General features: G+C 42.1%; 1 protein-coding gene across 2 annotated transcripts; it reads left to right on the top strand.

Moving 5' to 3' along the window:
• Positions 1-16,273, top strand: anks6 (ankyrin repeat and sterile alpha motif domain containing 6). 2 transcript variants are annotated; one of them, XM_084048497.1, is made up of 19 exons: positions 1-611; positions 1,623-1,850; positions 2,663-2,878; positions 4,590-4,827; positions 5,428-5,578; positions 5,981-6,025; positions 6,180-6,384; positions 7,107-7,213; positions 7,548-7,699; positions 8,264-8,498; positions 9,188-9,231; positions 9,838-10,032; positions 10,608-10,755; positions 11,198-11,358; positions 11,769-11,958; positions 12,281-12,348; positions 12,522-12,638; positions 13,409-13,502; positions 14,004-16,273. In XM_084048497.1, exons 1-19 carry the CDS (start codon positions 478-480, stop codon positions 14,051-14,053), a joined length of 2,778 nt encoding a protein of 925 aa, XP_083904623.1. In that variant the 5' UTR covers positions 1-477; the 3' UTR covers positions 14,054-16,273. The 2 variants fall into 2 exon arrangements, with proteins under 2 accessions (XP_083904623.1, XP_083904622.1); XM_084048496.1 differs by having other exon boundaries at positions 1,611-1,850.
• The last annotated feature ends 2,158 nt before the right edge of the window (positions 16,274-18,431 follow it).

The raw sequence follows: 18,431 nt of genomic DNA, 5'->3' as shown, positions 1-18,431 counted from the left end.
TTGAGGTCCAGAGTTGTAACGGGACACTACAGTATTTTTATTACACTTATGAAAACATTCGTCATCTGTTTTGTATCAATAACTATCTTTTATTAAAGTCTCGTGGGACTCACTCAAGTGACATTGTATCGATTGGAAGTTTTTCTCGCGACTTTTCACTTTTTTCTGCGGTTTATTTTGTTGGACTAACTTTGCCTACATGACGCCATGGCTTCCAAACCTCAGCGAGAGAGTAACGGATAGATAATAATAACAATATCTAATATCTATCATTGTCATTGATCGATCCAGTGGAGAGAGAGCGATGCGTTCAGAACAAACTATTTTTTTCTGGCGGAGTTTCAGTGCAATTGCGGTTCTTTTGTGTAATAGACTCTTATAACGTCGCCATGGTTTCCAAACCTAGCCTCGCCCAGTAATAACGGGACAAACAGAATAATTATCGATCACTGATTTTGATCACAACCAGAACCAACGATGAGTAGTCTAGGCATCCCAGCCAACGCGCTGCTGCTGCTCCGCGCCTGTGACGAGGGGGACTACGAGACCGCCCGGGGGGTCCTGGAACCCGGCGGGGGGTCCGCCGGATCCAGGGAGTCCGCGACCGGCAGGTAGAAGCAGGGGTCATCAATAAATGATGATAAATATAGCTGCAAGCAGCGGTATGATAAAGGCAATACAATATGCACATTAAGCCATAGTAACAGAATAGATTGAACTTGAGACAAAGCAGCCCATGCAATTAACAAATGAGCATTCTGAACAGCTGAGCAGATGGCTGAAGGATTGTGGATATTGTAATGTCTCTATTGTGTTGCTTATAATGCAGATTTCAAACTCTTGTCACAAATTCTGTTATCGTGACAAAAGTTTGCAATTTGTTTTACTTCATCTTTCTAGACAACACAGATGGAGTAGTATTCTAATTAGGCTTATACATTTTGTCACCTATAGCGTCAATATGTGGTTAGTCTGCTTCATATTCCGACAGTGGATGATGGGGGTGCCCTTAAAGTTAACTTCTTACAGTGGCAGAAGGCTTCTGCCACTGTACTTTAAACCAACAATATAAAATAAGCTACGTAGCGCCGGAATTTTGTTTTCAAAGGTAAATATTGGAGGTCATGGTCCTGTTTATAATAATAATACTAATAATGATAATGATAATGATAATAATAACAATAACAATAAAGACCTTTAAATGATTCCAACAGGGGAAACTTTTTCAGCTTGACCCAACTGCAGTGGTCATATTTAGCAATCAGGGGAGCAATTAAGAACCCCACCCATGGACACCTCAACCCATGGCCAGGAACAGGAATCGAACCCTTGATTTGATTTGAACTGTTTTTCATATAATTCAAAATGGTGGGAGATTTAGGGTCAGAGGTCATAGGTCAAAGTGACAAATTTGTTCCTCATAAGGAGACGCATACGTGTATTGAAGTTTTATTGCTGTCGGTTCATGAGGTAGGCATAGACACTATGGCACATTAGGAGTCCACTATTCAGGGCTAGGTCTTACTGTTTTCGGTTGTATTATTTGATTGATTGATTGATTGATTGATTAGAACAATTGCGATTAGGCGATTATGTACTAACTATGACAGACTTACTGGCAGGCAGAGCAGACTGCTGCGGTCGGACGCCTGGTCATCGGAACCGTCGTGCGACGGCGTGTCCCTGGCGCCGCTGGTACCGGTGGACTGCACCGACGAGGACGGCAACACCCCCCTGCAGTTCGCCTCGGCCAGCGGACACGAGAACCTGGTCCGCTTCCTGCTGAGGAAGGGAGCTTCGGTGGACAGCAGGAACAACTACGGATGGACCCCTCTGATGCAGGCTGCCAGGTACTGTTGCCTGCCTAGCAACGCGTAGGGTTGGGATACATTTTAAACGATTCAGGTTCCTTAACGATTCACGGCCCAATTCTTTAACGTTTCCTATATTTAAAAGAAATCTAGTATATCATTTTGGCTTTCATTATAAGTTTTCATAAACACAAATTCAATCATACATACAGTATTGCATCATATCATTGTAGTGGTTCTCAAAGTGAGGGCCCTCTGGTCCTTGAAATTAAAACATTTGAGAACCACAGGTATTGTAATTGTATAGTGGAGGTGAAGTCCACATACCAGCTCTGACAGTGTGATAAACCCTGGCAACGCGTAGTACATACACTCTAGTGATTCTCAAACTTTTTCAAGGACCCCCATAACACTTGAGAGTGTACAAAAGGAATCAAATGGACCTGTACGGGTCAGAGAGGGTCAGAGTTACAGACCCATAAGGGTCCATTTGGTTCCTAACTATCAGTCATGTAGCCGGGGACCCTCAAGGACCCCTGGGGATTACCGGACCCCACGTTTTATTTTAATCAAAAATAACTGCCCCAACATCTAACATTATAAACTTGTATAAGACAAGAAAGGAAACAGTCTTAAACATCAGATCAATCTTGTCTTTGGTCAGATGTAGAAAGTTTTGGTACAAACATGCTTGCTCAGGGTGGAGGAGACAACGTTGGGTCTCTGCTTTATATGCAAAGTGTCTTGATACAATGTGTTTGGCACCATAATACAATTGACTTGAATGTCAATACAATTAACAGTTTTATTTATTATCATTGTTTTTTTTGTTTTGCTTTGTTTCTACTCAGGTTTGGTAACCTGAGTGTGGCCCACATCCTCCTGGAGAATGGTGCAGAGATTAATGGCCGCAACCGTTTGGGTGCCAGTGTCCTGAGCATGGCGGCCCGTGGAGGCCACACCCACGTGGTCAAGCTGCTCCTGGAGGGCGGGGCATACGTTGATGACTTTGATCACCTGGCCGTCGGGACAGACGGAACCGTCCCCAATGGTAACAACAACAACAGGTAAGATGCTGTGTATGCTGTAGTTATGCTCGGTTTCAGAGATCTGACGTCTATTACAGACCTAATAGAAAATAACAACGAGCACTCTCAGTCTGTATATGGTTCTGTTTGCGGGTGCACGGCTCACAAAGATTCACAGTAAATAAAGCAATAGCCAGCACTCCAAAGTCCTTCTGGTACTTTTAATTCATACGCGTTTTAATTCATTAGTTTCGGCGTCAAGCCTTCCTCAGCGTGTAACATACGCTGAGGAAGGCTTGACGCCGAAACGCATCCGTGTATGTTTTTGTCCGTGCTGCATATGAATTAAAAGTACCAGAAGGACTTTGGAGTGCTGGCTATTGCTTTATTTACTGTCTGTTGCAGACTTGTCTTGATACTGTGAAACTCAAAGTCAGTTTGTGAAATGGATGGAAACTGAGCCTGTAATGAAGAATTAATTCTGATAAATTTCAGTAGTTATAAATCCTGAAGAATTATCTAATGACGTCAACACTGTGTTCATGAATGTATTAAATAGTTAATAAATAGGGCTGAACTAGATGCTTCAAACTAAGCTTTGTTCATTGCCATTTTAAAATGGATTAAGTTCTCAGTCGCCATGACTGATTTCAGTCATTTTTTATAACATTAAAGACAGTATTATCAAAGTAGAAATATAATACATTTTCAGAAGCAATTGTTTTTGCTTTAATCCCTACCAAAATCATTAATTAAAGGGCCTATAACCCATCCAATAATAGCCCAAGAAATCAGACCACCTCAAGAATCAGTATCCAATCTGGACATCTAAAGTTTAGATTCTGAGGACACACATGAGGACGTACCAAAAGCAACGATGCCCTCTGGTGGCGACTTTCACCAAAAGTGGGGCAACAATTCATAAACAGCTATGATGACTATCACTTTGTTATAAGTCATCTGCACCACTCAAACATGTACAGCTGGATGTCCGTTGACATTTAGCTAGTTTAAAACAAGTGTTGTTGCATATCTTACAGCCCATTATACCATACAGACAGTATTATAGCAAAAAATACGTATCTCTTCCATAATCAATGAGAATACATTTGAAGCTCATCCAGCTGATAGTGCTACCTTCTGTACCGTCTTCTGCATGATCTGAATCAGAATTATTTATTTAGCCACATAATACTATGTTGTACATACGAAATGTGGCTTTGTAAGGTTGGTGTATGGGACAGCAACACATATTAGAAACATTTTGCACATGAAATAATGTGCAAAGCCTGATGTAGCCCAGGCTTCTCTCAGTGCAAATCCATAGATATTGTTATGACTGTGCTTTTTGTACGATATGAGAATACTTCTTTACACCTGCGAATATAGTACTATAAACGCAGTTTACTGTACTGTTTACTGTATGTTAGGGGCTTACACCACTAACATACAGAACATATTCTGTAATAACCATGAATACGTACAGAATGAAAGTGTAGAACAAATAGTTTAAACATAGCTACAATTACCTCTACATTATTGAAAATATTTATGCACACGATAATATAGATGGATAGGCTATGTACAAGATGTGCTAACAGACCGAACATACAGATTGTGCACAGAAATGTGTTATTAAAATGGATCCATTATACATTTTTGGAGTTAAATTAACATTGAGGACAACACTGTGTGTAGCATAGCATCGTATACATAAAGACGAGGCTACTGTGGGACTTGTGTTACACAGCGTGGCTGGCTTTGGTGGTGGTGGTGGTGAAGGTTATGTGAGCAGTCGACTCGGGGGCTATGGCGGTGGTGGTGCGGGAGGATGCAAGGACTTCATGGACATTACAGCCCTGATGGTGGCCTCTCTGCTCGGCCACGAGGCCGCGGTTCGCCTTCTGCTAGAGTGGGGCTCCGACGTCAACTTCTGTCAGAAGACGAGCGGCTGGGGGGCACTGATGCTGGCTACACTCAGTGGGAAGGTGGGTGTGATGCAGTGGTGGAAAAAAGTACTCAACTGTTTTACTTGAAGTGAAAGTATCAATACTGCAAAGCAGAAGTACTCTTACAAGTAAAAGTCCGTAATTAAAAATGTACTTGAGTAAAAGTACAATAGTATTGGTATCAAAATGTACTTACAATACCAAAAGTAAAAGTACTAAAATGTTTAAAAATAGCAGATCTAGAAGCTCACAACGCGTCGCGATGCGCGATGCGTAAGCCCCTTTGGGTTTCCTGTTGTTTCCTAATGAGGCACACGATGGGTGCTCTGCTCGTTCAGTTGTCTAATTAGCTCTGAAGTAACAACAGTTCAGTTCACAATCTGACATGGTTACTGTCTGTGTGTAAGTCTTGTTGATGGTTTATATTGTTGTATACTTTGTTCTTTATTGATGGCGCTTTGTTTTTTGTGTGAAGTCTTTACCCTGCTGTATCTACAGGTACAATACTTTTTCTTGCCCTGTAACTGTATCTTACGCTGCTGTGCTGCCTTTGGCGACTGAATTTCCCTTGCGGGATCAATAAATGTCTTATCTTAACTGCTCAGCGAAATATAGAAAATGTCACTGCTGTTTACACAGGTGAGTGTCTCCCAGCAGCTAGTGGAGCGAGGAGCTGACCCTGACCGGACCAATGTTCTGTCTAAGACCGCCTTTGAGCTGGCACTGATGCTGAACCAAAGAGATATTAAGGCCTATCTGGACTCCATCACCAGCGTACGACCCCACACAGGTGTGTGTGTGTGTGTGTGTGTGTGTGTGTGTGTGTGTGTGTGTGTGTGTGTGTGTGTGTGTGTGTGTGTGTGTGTGTGTGTGTGTGTGTGTGTGTGTGTGTGTGTGTGTGTGTGTGTATTGTCACTGTGCTGAACTGCAGATACAGATGGCGTAACAAAAAAGCCAAATAATGGCCGATATATCAGGAAGACCAATGTATTGGTCAGGCTCTAGTCGTTATGCAAGTAATGTGGGTTGAGTAACACCGATAATAATGAAAGTAATACTTAGTTTATAGTACCTGTATCATATCAACTGATAGGTGCTGAATTACTGTCATTTTATCACTCCTACCCGGGTTGATTAAAAAGTATGTGATAAATATATAGACTGTGACTTAGTGTTCCTCTGCTCCTCATAGACGATGAGAAGAGTAGACCAGATGTCTTCAGTGCCCTCAAGTTAGGTGAGTGAAGTTTCTTACATGGGAAATACATATGTATGTCAATTTTAGCTAAAAAGATATCAGCACGTTTTTTTTTCTTTGTTTGTTTTTTCTTCATATTGTGCAGCTATAAGTATACTGTATATCCATGAATAGATGTGTGTATGTTATCCAGGAAATTCCCAACTAGTTAAAGAGATCCTGGAGGAAGACCCCGCCCAGGTGAATTCATCCAATCAGGAGGGAGCATCGCCGCTGATGATGGCGGCTGTAAGTGGCCAGTTGGAAGTGGTTCAGCTGATGGTGGAAAACAACGCCAACGTGGATAAACAAGATTGTGTCCACGGATGGACAGCGCTCATGCAAGCCACCTACCATGGGTAAGCGGGAGCTCTTGTTAAGGGTGTTTTATACTTAGTTGGGCGTGGGTGTCGAACTCTGAAAACAGCTGGTCTACAAGCTCACGCTCAGGGTGTCGCAGAACGTGGAAAGTGAGGGAGACGGGTGGAGACAAATGCGTCGTCCTGGAGGAGAGAGGGCGCAACCCGATGCAACACGTTTGCGACACGTTTCGAGCTTGTAGATGGGCTATTTTCAAATATCCGAAGTATAAAACAGAGTTAAAGTGGTTAAAATGTTCCTCACCCTAACCCCCTAGAACCCCCCTCAAGGACCCTTGGGGGTCCGGTTCAGGGTCGGAGGGGAAGGAGTCAGCGGAGGGAAGATGAGAGCAGAGTATAGAAGATGAAAGTTCCGGTTCCATTGAGTGGTGACACAGCATGTGCGTCGTGGATGCTACACCGACTCAGCTCAATCTTACACATTGTCACATGCTACGATACATACATGTAGTGAAACAAAATGAAAATTCAGGCTGAGAGTCAGGCTAGCTCATACCCATGTGCCATATGTCCCATGTGCAGCTTTCAACGGTTTGTTTTGCCATTGAAGACGCCATTGTTTCTACCTTCTCTCCCAAATTAGATGTTCCCAGTGCCCCATAGGTACTTTGTATTGTTTTAGACTTGGTGGGTATACTATCTAGTATTTGTTTTTGCTAGTTTCCATTTTGGTCTCAGTTGGTGTGGTTTTTCTTCTTCAGTAATAAGGATGTGGTGAAGTACCTGTTGAACCAGGGTGCGGACGTGAACCTGCGAGCTAAGAATGGATACACCGCCTTCGATTTGGTCATGCTGCTTAACGACCCAGGTAGAGTCTCACTTAGTCTTAGTCTTGTAAAGTCGAAGAAATGAACATGCACTCTCTCAAAAATGTTTCTGGTGATGGGAGTACCCCTTAGAAACATTCATAGAAAACAATTATGCTCATGCAACCCACTTTTCTCAGATGTATTAACCTATTATATCTGAGGCCGATTCTAGAAAACAGTTTTCTGAAAAAAAAAACATAGGCCTGTTTCGGTCAAATTTTCAAAGAAAATATAATATAAGAAACATATTGCGACGCCCATGTGCTCCTGTGTGTGTGTTCTCCCTTCCTCCTGTTGTCCCACTCTTCACGTCTGTCACTCTCTTGCTCTCAGACACGGAGCTGGTGCGTCTGTTGGCGTCGGTGTGCATGCAGGTGGATAAAGAGAAGGGGAAGCAGCGCCGTGTCACTTCCGCGGCACGCTCCAAGAGCCGACACGCCCTCCACAATGTCCCCGTGCCCCCCGACGACAGAGGTGGTCTGAAGGTAACCCTTTGATCACACTATGTGGATGCACACATTATATTGTCTAGTATATTGAACCCGTGTTCCATTGGTTCCAGTGTAGTTATTATGTAGTCAAAAGCTCTTGTTTTTTGATTGGTTCAATATGTATAAAACCCACAGGCTCATACTGTATTGAAATGAACAGACACATATAGGTTTTCCTGCGGGTGGGAGTAATGTCAATTAAAGTCAGTTACCTGCCTACCAGTGACATCATCGGTAGGAAGATTTGGTCGTTTCAAAGAAGAATTTCATTATTATGAGTATTATTATTTACTGATGCAAGAACAATGGCTTCTATTTCAGCATGCTAACTTAGGAAGAGAAAGGCTGTAGTTTCGATTAGCTTGAAATGTCCCATAGATGATGTCATTGGTAGGCAGGTTTCTGAACTGTTCACAGGCCTCCTCTGAGACACAGAGTGAGTAGACAGAAATGGTGTCTTATAATGACCATTAGTGTGGACCAATTACATGTATATGAAGATACGGTTGAAAATTGGTGAAGTGCTCCTTTAAGGTATTTGCTTCTACCCACTTGCAGTCTTGGTGGAACCGGATGTCCAATCGGTTTCGCCGGCTGAAGTTGACTCATACCCTGAGGCACGGCCTTTCGTCCAATCGCCTCGCTCCGTTCCCTGACGACGTTGAGGTCTCATTGGATGCCACCATGAAGGCGGATGGGACATTTAATGAGGCCATTGGGGCACTGGCTCCCCCTCCTGCCCTGGCAGGAAATGACATCAGCGCAGCCTGGACTGCCAAGAGCAAAGACAAGAGTGAGTCACGTTTAGGGTTGTTAACGATCGTGACACTTTAGTTTAATTGATTGTTTTTTTGTTGTTGCTTTGAAGTTGCATATAGAACATACCGGTATATAAATCAAAATTACATTTCTGTTTGCCTCTTAGGCTGTTTTTCAGATTAATTTATACAGATGGATGAAAACGATTCTGACCATTATGTAATTGGGATTATCCATGTTGATTGTGTTGCTGTGAAAAGCACATATTCTGTTTACACACCAATGCGGTTAGTTTGTCTGCCTCTTGCTAAGGGTCAGGGTACTGTTCTCATATCATCGCTGTCTGGTGGAAACCTTGTACAAAACTATATTTTTTCCATTTTAGGAAATGGAAAAAATAACCTATGTTTCAATGGATCTAATGTTAATATTTTGACACAAGCTCTTTTAGTACTTTTCTCGACACGCTGTGAGCTTGTATGATAGGCAATTTTTGCTACCGTTTTGTTACACTGTAGTCTGACAAAGTAGGGCATTTAATTATGAAACAAAAAGGTTTCTCCACGACAGCAGTGATATACAGCTAGTGGAGGTGGTTTCTTGAATGCAATATATTTGTACTGCAAAAAAATATATTTGCAGTGTCTTGTAGCACTGCAAAAAAAAGTGTGTTATGAAAGAGAACGTTTGATGATATTTGATTGATAATGATATTTTTTTCAGGTGTTGGCAGGACAGAAAAGGAGGACTTTCTAATAACTACAATGGTAGGCATGTTTAAATGGAAATAGGAATGGTTTAAAGCTTTGTTCACGCTTGGTTGGGCTTATGAATGATTTCACATGCAGCAGTGAGTACTTGAGTAGAGCATAATTTTACCTTCATCTACCGCAGTAGTAGTGTTTCACCTACATATATTTTAGTGCGGCAGCCCGCCACGGTAACATAACCCCCACACAAATGTCCTCCCTAATCGGCTTATCTACTAGGAGCACCCTTAACATGTACTGTACAGGGCACTACTGCAATTGAAGGACTTTTATCTCACATTCAAATCACAACAAACTCAAAAAACAAAACATAGCATAATTGGCCAATTGGAATAGCGGAGGTGTTAATATTAATCTACATAATATGTACTGTGGGCCATGGAATCAGTGGTGGAAAGTAGGAAATGTACTTTTTCTTTTCCTTCTCACAAGCTACACATTCTGAGGAAGTACTGTTAGTAAAAAAGAAAAACGACAATATGACATGGCACTCCATAATTCTTCATCAAATAACATTCTGGCATGTGAAAGTGTGTGCCTTCTGTTCAGTGCATTCCCTTTGATAATTTGGTGACTTATATATTTGGGTCCATCTCATCACAGCTGAGGAACGGCGCACCTCTGACCCGGCTGCCCAATGACAAACTCAAAGCGGTGATTCCACCCTTCCTGCCGCCGTCCAACTTTGAGCCGTGGAACTCGGACCGCTCACGACTCCTGAAGGACGGCAAGAGCGAGGCGTCCCGCCTGCCTATGCCCCCGCAGCGGAAACTCAACAGTAGCGGCAGTTCTGATATCGTGAGTGTGTGTGTGTGTGTGTGTGTGTGTGTGTGTGTGTGTGTGTGTGTGTGTGTGTGTGTGTGTGTGTGTGTGTGTGTGTGTGTGTGTGTGTGTGTGTGAGTGTGTGACCCCCCGGAAGGGGAGAGAAGGGTAAGAAATCTAAATGATAATTTGTGTAAAGATTCTTGGACATGGCGAGGGACAGAGGGACAGTTCTTGAGTCGGACAACCACCATAACCACTTAAACATTGTAATGACAGATTTAGCTTCTACAGTACATCTGCAAACTTCACATGCAAACTGCTGGAACTAGCTGCCTAGCCTAGCACAGCAGTGGGAGGAGCCCTTAGTACACAGTCAGTATCCACAGAGGAATTTACTGATTGATTAAGGTTTAATATCAAGGTTGAACAGTGGCGGAGTAATATTTCTTTGGTGATTAGGTCATTCTCAAATCCTTCATTTGAGTAGCTGTTTTGTTCATTTGGCTGAAGAGCCAATTTCAACTACCTGTTGTATAATCATAGCTCATTGATTGTCTTCTCTCTCTCTCTCCCTTTCTCACTCAACATGTGTGTGTTTGGTGTGTCAGACATCCATCAGTCGTGTGGTTAGTAGATCCATCAAGTATCCCAGCGCCAAGGGTCCGTCTTGTTCCTCCTCGCCCAACAACTCTGGCCATTACCACTCCCCACACTCCTCTGGAGGGTCCAACGGCGTGGCCGGCCTCAACCGCTCAGGTACACTCACATTAGTACAGCGGCCAAGCTCTCATATTATTGCAAATTGTGCACTTTTTGAAACAAGCAGAGAGAGAGAGAGAGAGGAAATGGTTGTCATGCCATTCAGTGTAATCTGGGTTATATTATAACTAAGAATACCACCACTTTGAGCTAATAAAGCTAATTGATCCTCTACTTTTAAATGACAACAAACAAGCAAAACATTTTGAAGGACCATCTAAAATGTTGCTGTTCTTTTAGTTTAGTTATTGTTTGTTTGTTTAGTTATTGTTATTGTCAGGGACGGACAATCTGACCTGAATCAGGGCTAAAAGTTATTCACTCTGACCCCAGCTTTAGACATTCAGCAGCGGTGGTATAGAGTTCATCCTCAATACGTGTCAAACTGCCAAACTTGTGGCTGCCCCCCACCCACCCATCCATCCATCCTCTCCACCAGGTGGCAGTGCTGACAGTGTGCTCTCCCAGATTGCGGCGCAGAGGAGGAGAGCAGCCGGACTCGCAGACGTCAAGGACGCGAAGGCTTTGGACGGACTGCTCAGTCCCACGCCGGCCCCGCCCCAGATCCAGGCTGAAGTCCAGCCCCAGCATGCCTCTGTGGTTAGTACATTGGTGCAACGCTGCTGTTGTTATAGTTGTTGGGGTGGACTCTGCCGTCCACTTGAGCTAGAATGATTTTTAAAACAATATCTTTGTAGTTATAGTGCTTGGTGTGTGGACTGGCCGACCCCATAATTGTGTGCGCATCGAATAGCTTGATGCACAAAAGTTGTGTAGTCACACGCAGCTCAGGGTCTAATTGGTTTGACTCAGGCCAGTTGTGACTGCTTAAATCAACACCCACCCATAATAAGACAAATTTGGACTTATGTCCAATACACAAAATTGTTAACCTATTTATTGGACATAAGCCCCCTATTCACTGGTGAATGTTTTTTTTTTTTATCTCGACGAACTGATTCCATGCAACATGTTAACCTCGGCTTCTTCCCAACCGTTCCTCGTAAAAGATCGAGTTGAAGAAAAGACCCCAGTCGGGTAATTCCTCTACCTCCAAGAGCACCTCGCCTACCCTCACTCCGTCACCCTCTCCCACACCCAAGCCCCCTGCCGGGCCGGGAGACTCCCTGTCCTCTGCCTCGTCGCACCCTCGCTCCAAAAGCAGCGGGGGCTCCAGCAGTGGCACCATCACAGATGAAGGTGAGAGCCATTTGAAAGCAGATGTGTCGGCTCATACAATCACCTCGGTACAAAGCTGACTTTTAATAAAGCATTTGTTTAGCTACAGTACATTGGTTTTACCTCTAGGCTTTATGCCTTCATGTTTTAAATGTTTGGTTTCAGTTTATTTGATGTTTTTTTGTGTGATGATTCTTTTTTTTGCAGTTGCCTATTGTAGCACTTTGAGATTTTCACAAATGTAAAGTGCATCATAAATAAAATCCATTATTATTATTATTATTATTATTATTGTTACTGCCTAGTAAATATCCTTTTGTTTTCTGCCTTTCTTTGCTCTCAGATGAGCTGTCCAGTATCCTGAAGAAGTTATCACTGGAGAAATATCAACCCATATTTGAAGAACAGGAGGTATGTCCTCCTCTCTCCCTGCTATTTGCAGGGCTCTAAAAATGCCCTTCCCTCCCAATGTATATAATCCCTGTCTCTGGTTTGGTCTGGGGCGGACGTAGACAGCCATGTGCTTTTTTTTGTCTTGATTCATATAAAAGCACCTGAAGAGTCTCTTTCTCTTCTATATCCAGGTGGACATGGAGGCATTCCTTACCCTCACAGATGGTGACTTAAAAGAGTTGGGGATTAAAACGGATGGACCCAGACAACAGATCCTGGCCGCCATCTCTGAGCTCAATGCAGGGAAGGTGTGTTAAATTGTATGTACTTTGTCGTGAATGTGTGCTATGTGCATAGATCTAGGTGTGGAAAGAAATACTGAAAAAAGTATTAACAAGAGCTTGAGACTTAATAATAACTACATTGGATCCACTGGAACATAGGTTATTTTCCTGAAAAGTAACTAGTTTCCACCCGACAGCGACGATGTCGGGTGGCGATGCACCCTGTAGATGTACACATACATGTAAAATAGATATTTAGACACACATACTGCACAGTTAGCACATACACAGATCAATTATTATTTAGAAGTACGAACCATGAACACAGTGCCTTCATGCACCTCAAAGTGTGCTATGACTAATGTACATACTTGCTATTTTTGCTATCATCCTATAATTCTACAAAGCTCTGTGAGTGAGTGCCTGTGTGCGTGTGTGCGTCCCCAAAATCTCTTCTGCCCGGTTCTCCTCAGTGCCTGGAGCAATTGATTTGTATTTGCACACAGCCATTGACCATCAGCATGTGCACGGAACACAGACGCCCGTTTTTCACTTTACCCAAATTCGAGCCGTTTAATAGCCTTTTTCCGAACCTCTGTTTGACTCTACGGCCGGAGTTTTCGGCTTTACTGCGCATACGTGGCCAAGTGCGCATGCATGTGCAGCCACGTACGTGCGCATGCATGTACTCATGTACTCTTATATAATTACGTAACAATAAAGTCTTGACTTGAATCTGGTAGGTTCTCTTGTCACTGTACGACCTCTGACCTTAGTTATTATCTGTTACACAGGGTCGAGAGAGGCAGATTCTTCAGGAAACCATTCATAACTTCCAGTCTTCCTTTGGTAGCAGTGCCAGTAACCCAAGGCGTGGGCAACCATGTTGTGAGTATCTACTTATGGGGCCTTTGTTGTCAATGAGCTACTGTATGGACCTTGTGACTGGTCAAAAAGGAACACAGGTATACAGAGTACTAAATCACTAGCCTGGAATCCAGACTGATTCGCTCCGTTCAGCTGACTTTTTTTCGTCACTTCACTTCTCAGTCTGGCCGTCTAGCATTTGAGCTTGCATTTCCGAACATCACCTGTTACTTAGGCACGTCATTGCTGATTGGATAGTGCTCAATGAATCACAGTAAGAAGGGAAGTGGCTTGAATTTTACATTTGAAGGCTCTGATCCCCCCCCCCCCCCAGTCAAGATCCTCGCCGCCCACACACCATTACATTGGAAGGCTGTGGTCCCCCTGAACCCAGTTGGGTTGGATGTGCCAACCAGTTCACCTTATTTTTTTCTTCTTCACATAAATAATACTGTGACAATGGGATCATCTCTACCCCTCATTCCTCACATCTTTCTTTCTTTCCATCTCTATTTTCATCAGCTCCAACTGGCTGGACGAGAAACCAAGTCTGTTCCTCCAACAAGAGATAAATCTCGCCACCCAGGTCACAATTGGATAGAGTACGACCTTTGCTGGAAGTTCCCCCATCGGTCACAGACAACCCTGCGGTCAGCGGTGACATTCTGGTCACTGCTGGCCAAGGTGCAGGTGATGAGGACTCTCCTGGACATCAATGTTCCATGTTAATACTCCTGCATAGGTATCATGGAACACTAATGGTAAAAAAGACCAGGCTCCCAGGAGACGCATATATGGGATTCTCCATAGACAGACTTCCCATCAGGATTCTTCTTAGGAGGGGAATCCTGTTTCTGCTGCTTTCAGTCCACATTCCACTAGTGTGAGCGTAGAAATGATCATACTTTGTGTGCAGATCAAATGTGCATGCAAGATTACCGCCGTATCCAAGAAACGTGCAGACGAACCACTTACCTACAGTATGTGCAGGGATGTGGAACAATATTCCGGCACTTTTCTTTTTCTCCATGTGAGGAAATATAATATTTGCAGAGTGCATAATCCAGTTGAAGTTTACACATATTTTTAACCACCTGAACTAGGGTCCCAATTCTGGAAGAATAACTGATCTACAAGCTCTCAACATGTCGCAACATGACATGTTGTGATCTTGCAGATTAGCAATTTTTGGCAAAGAGTTTTGTTGAAGAGGGGGGGAAAGATGTGTACCTAGTAAAGATCCCTGGGGGACTCCTGTTGAATAAGTAAATAGGGTTTAAGTGGTTAAGTGCTTTAAGTTGTCATATTGACATTTTAAATTGTGATGATTAATTCACTGTGTCAACTCGTGCAAGAAAACATTCCACACAGTGTCAGTAGCCTTGAGCGGTACAGTGGATTATTCATTATTTCGCCATTATATCTAAATGTTAAATGTCCTTTCATTTTTGCAACAGCTAAAAAGTAACCGTTTACAATGCCCATGGTGCCCATGCCCACCTTGGGCTATGGGCTGAGAGGTGAGACTCAACATGATGAACCTATTCATAAAGTCAGTCGATACATTTGATTGTGTGGTCAGTAATAGTTGAATGAAACATGCGTGCACACATGCGTACATGTCATAGGTGCGCTCTGGTACTTAAACCAATAGCACTATATCCCTGCCTACTTGTGTATGTTGGTGAATCCGTATCTTTCTTAATCGATATGCATATATATGCTGTGATTCTTAATTAACATAATACCATGCTCTAGTCTCTCCGTGTAAGGATGACACCAGCATTGTCTTGGCACTTGTAAGGAGGCTTCTGTTGCAGTCTCAGAGCATGGTCAAGCGTTTGTTAAGCAATGGATAAACGTACAGTATTCATTGTTGAAATTCATCTAGGGTTCAAGTGGTTAACGCCTGGGAAGTGAAGGTCCCAAACAAGTTTGCAGCTGTTACTGAAACCACAGGAGATGTAGGCTGTTGGTATGCATATTGAATTACATTTACTGCCGTAACTAAAGCTAGCTATATGTGTGTGTTTTGTGTGTGTGTAATTTAATTACACCTTGCCTTTTCAGCCTTCAGTTTTTTAAGGAGTTCTGTGTCTGAAGCGTAATTGTCTTGCAACAGTTATCGGATGCTTCCCCCTGTGATTAATCTGATACGTTTTACGTAGCCTAAGGTTGATAATGGTTTGGGAGATGAGTGAACATACTGTTTTAAAGTGCACTTGTGCTTGTGAAGACATGCACAGTTTGCTGTTTGTGTCCTTGTTGCCAAGTACGGCTGTCACAATCATGACGATTTTACTAGACGATTAATTGACATAGAAATGATTGTGATTAATGATTTAATTTTTGGCATTGAACATGGGAACATATGAATAGAAATTACATTTCTGTTTGCCTTTTAGGCTTTGTAAACAAATTGCACAGGACAGACGTGACAGATAACTTCAATATATAAAGAAATGACTGACATTTAATCATTTTATACTTTCAAAATCATTTTATTACAGTGGAAATAGCTGATCTACAAGCTCACAACGCGTTGCACTGTGAAACATTGTGAGCTTTTAGATTGACTATTTCTGCTATTTAGTTATTTATAAAATAATTGAAAATCTATGATCATTTTAGAACGTGGAAACGATTGATAATAATGCAGAATAATTGTGATCATCTCAAATAATTGCGATCAGACGATTACACAACAATTGTAACCTATACCTATTGCCAAGTTCATATTATTCCTGTATTGAATGTTTGTGACTGAACTGCAGGAATATTCACTGCTAATAGCCTACCGCTATTAAAACGGATAAGTCTATTCAGCTTTTCATGATTGTTAATATGTGCACTCTTAAATCCAGAGTGTGTGTGTGTGTGTGTGTGTGTGTGTGTGTGTGTGTGTGTGTGTGTGTGTGTGTGTGTGTGTGTGTGTGTGTGTGTGTGTGTGTGTGTGTGTGTGTGTGTGTGTGTGTGTGTGTGTGGGTGGGGGGGGGGGGGGGGGGGGTTAGTTCAACCCCATACTACGGGACATACTGCATAATGAGTACTTTTACTTTTGGTACTTGTGCCAACCACATTATTCATTGTAGGATGAAGTCATGTTTATTTCATATAGATTAACCAATCTCAGCAACGCTTTATTTGTATCTTTTGAATGTACACAAATAGCCACATACATCATTTCCCTCTCAGCTGTCCTGCTGCAAGTGAATGAATGACTTGGCCTACATATTTCCACTCTAGCATACAAGTTACAAAGGTGGTTGAGAGTTTATTATTTTATATGGTTATATAATGCAGATTGCAGCTTCTTTAGGAACAGGAGGAGATCAAGTTCTACCAACAAAACTTTTCAGTTTTCTTTTTCTTTCTTTTTGCATGGTATAGACTCTATAGTTCTAAATCCCAACAGTTTTCTGAAAAAACTTATGTTTCTATATCAGGGGTGCTCAATCTTTTTCATGTCAAGGACCCCCAAAATGATATGTATTTGGCCGCAGACCCCCATCAAAATATTTTGTTCCAGGGACCCCCCAGAAGCAAATATTTGAGTTAAAAATGTTCGCTTTAAAAATATATATATTCAAAGATTTGCACACATTTTCACGAATTTTCAAAAATAGCAGATCTACAAGCTCGTAGCGCGGCACTCGGTGCCGTGCTATGAGCTTGTATATCTGCTATTTTTGAATAGCCCAAAGTGTAAAATAATGCTTTTTAGCTCAAATCTAAAAATGACACAGTTCCAGGTCTTAATGGGTTGAAGTGAACAGGTATCCTGTGTTGATGAGAAAGTATTTGAACATTACTGCGATTCCTTGTATACAGTAGGTGGGTTGTGCCAATGGAACAATGTGCACAAGATGACTGATTAGATAATGATGTAGGGCATGGCAGGACTTAAAGGAATGCAGTGTGGCAACTAGTTCGATGCCGTATCCTGACAGTCAGCAGAGAGAATGACATGGTGTTTTTATTGTTAACCTGTATCATTATTTTCTCCCTGCTCATTTCTTTGTGTCATCACTTCCAATTTCACTTGTTTATCCTGACCTGTACCCTGTATGAGTTCTCTCTCCTGATTGGATAAAATTGGTATCCCTACCTGGAAATGCATTTTGTTGTGTACAAAAGAGCTGGAGAGACAGGGGAGACCCCTGTTACTGAACAAACACTCTATTGCAGTGATTACTATCAGATTATAGAGCTATACTATTTAACACTTATTTCAGACACATGTAGAGTTTGCATGGATAAAGGGGACACTTTTTTGATAAGGGGTGTCAGGCCAGTAAGACCAAAGGTTTTGAGCAGCAGTGAAAACTAATTTATTCACACACATTGCAACAAACAGAAGTATAATTGACCGTATAAGTCATTATAAAATACTTTATAATGTGTTATGATTGTTGATATAAAGCCTTATGAGTATTTATGGCGCTTATGACTATAACTATAGAGTGTTATAAGCAGATGATAAGTATGTTTAAAATGCATTATGGACTTTAAGTAAAGCGTTACCAATGTTACATCTGTGGTGTTATGCATAAAATATGACCTGGCAGAGCATATTGGCGGTTTATAATATGGCATACTGTACATCATTGAAAAGTTTTGGGTAGCTCTGTGGTAGCTCCAGATTAGTCATTGACTGTAGACACTCCATCATCATACCACCCCTACCCTTCCACACTGGGAGCAATTATTGTTCTTGCAGTGTGGACTTTAACCCTTTATGAGATAAATAGGACAATATAGCAATGACAATAAAAAAGTTTAAAACAGTGATTGAATGGTTAAGTTAGTTATGAAGTAACGCAACAATATGCATGATCGTCTTTTTTTTTGTGCTTGTTTCGGGCAAATATGAACCACTTACATAAAATATGTGGGCAATGTTCTAACACATTAGGGATGTAAAAAAAAGAGAGCAATAGGAAAACGTTT

This window comes from Gymnoscopelus microlampas (genome assembly GCF_963454915.1).
Source record: "Gymnoscopelus microlampas genome assembly, chromosome: 22".
NCBI classification, from domain to species: Eukaryota; Metazoa; Chordata; class Actinopteri; order Myctophiformes; family Myctophidae; genus Gymnoscopelus; species Gymnoscopelus microlampas.
This window is presented reverse-complemented; position numbering and strand designations above follow the sequence as displayed.

What these genes read in the sequence shown, in the direction of transcription:
- anks6 (XM_084048496.1), top strand. Translation starts at nt 478, where the DNA reads ATGAGTAGTCTAGGCATCCCAGCCAACGCGCTGCTGCTGCTCCGCGCC. An exon ending in TGGCTACACTCAGTGGGAAG is followed by an intron (nt 4,828 to 5,427) that starts GTGGGTGTGATG and finishes CTGTTTACACAG; the next exon opens with GTGAGTGTCTCCCAGCAGCT. An exon ending in TGGCACCATCACAGATGAAG is followed by an intron (nt 11,959 to 12,280) that starts GTGAGAGCCATT and finishes CTTTGCTCTCAG; the next exon opens with ATGAGCTGTCCAGTATCCTG.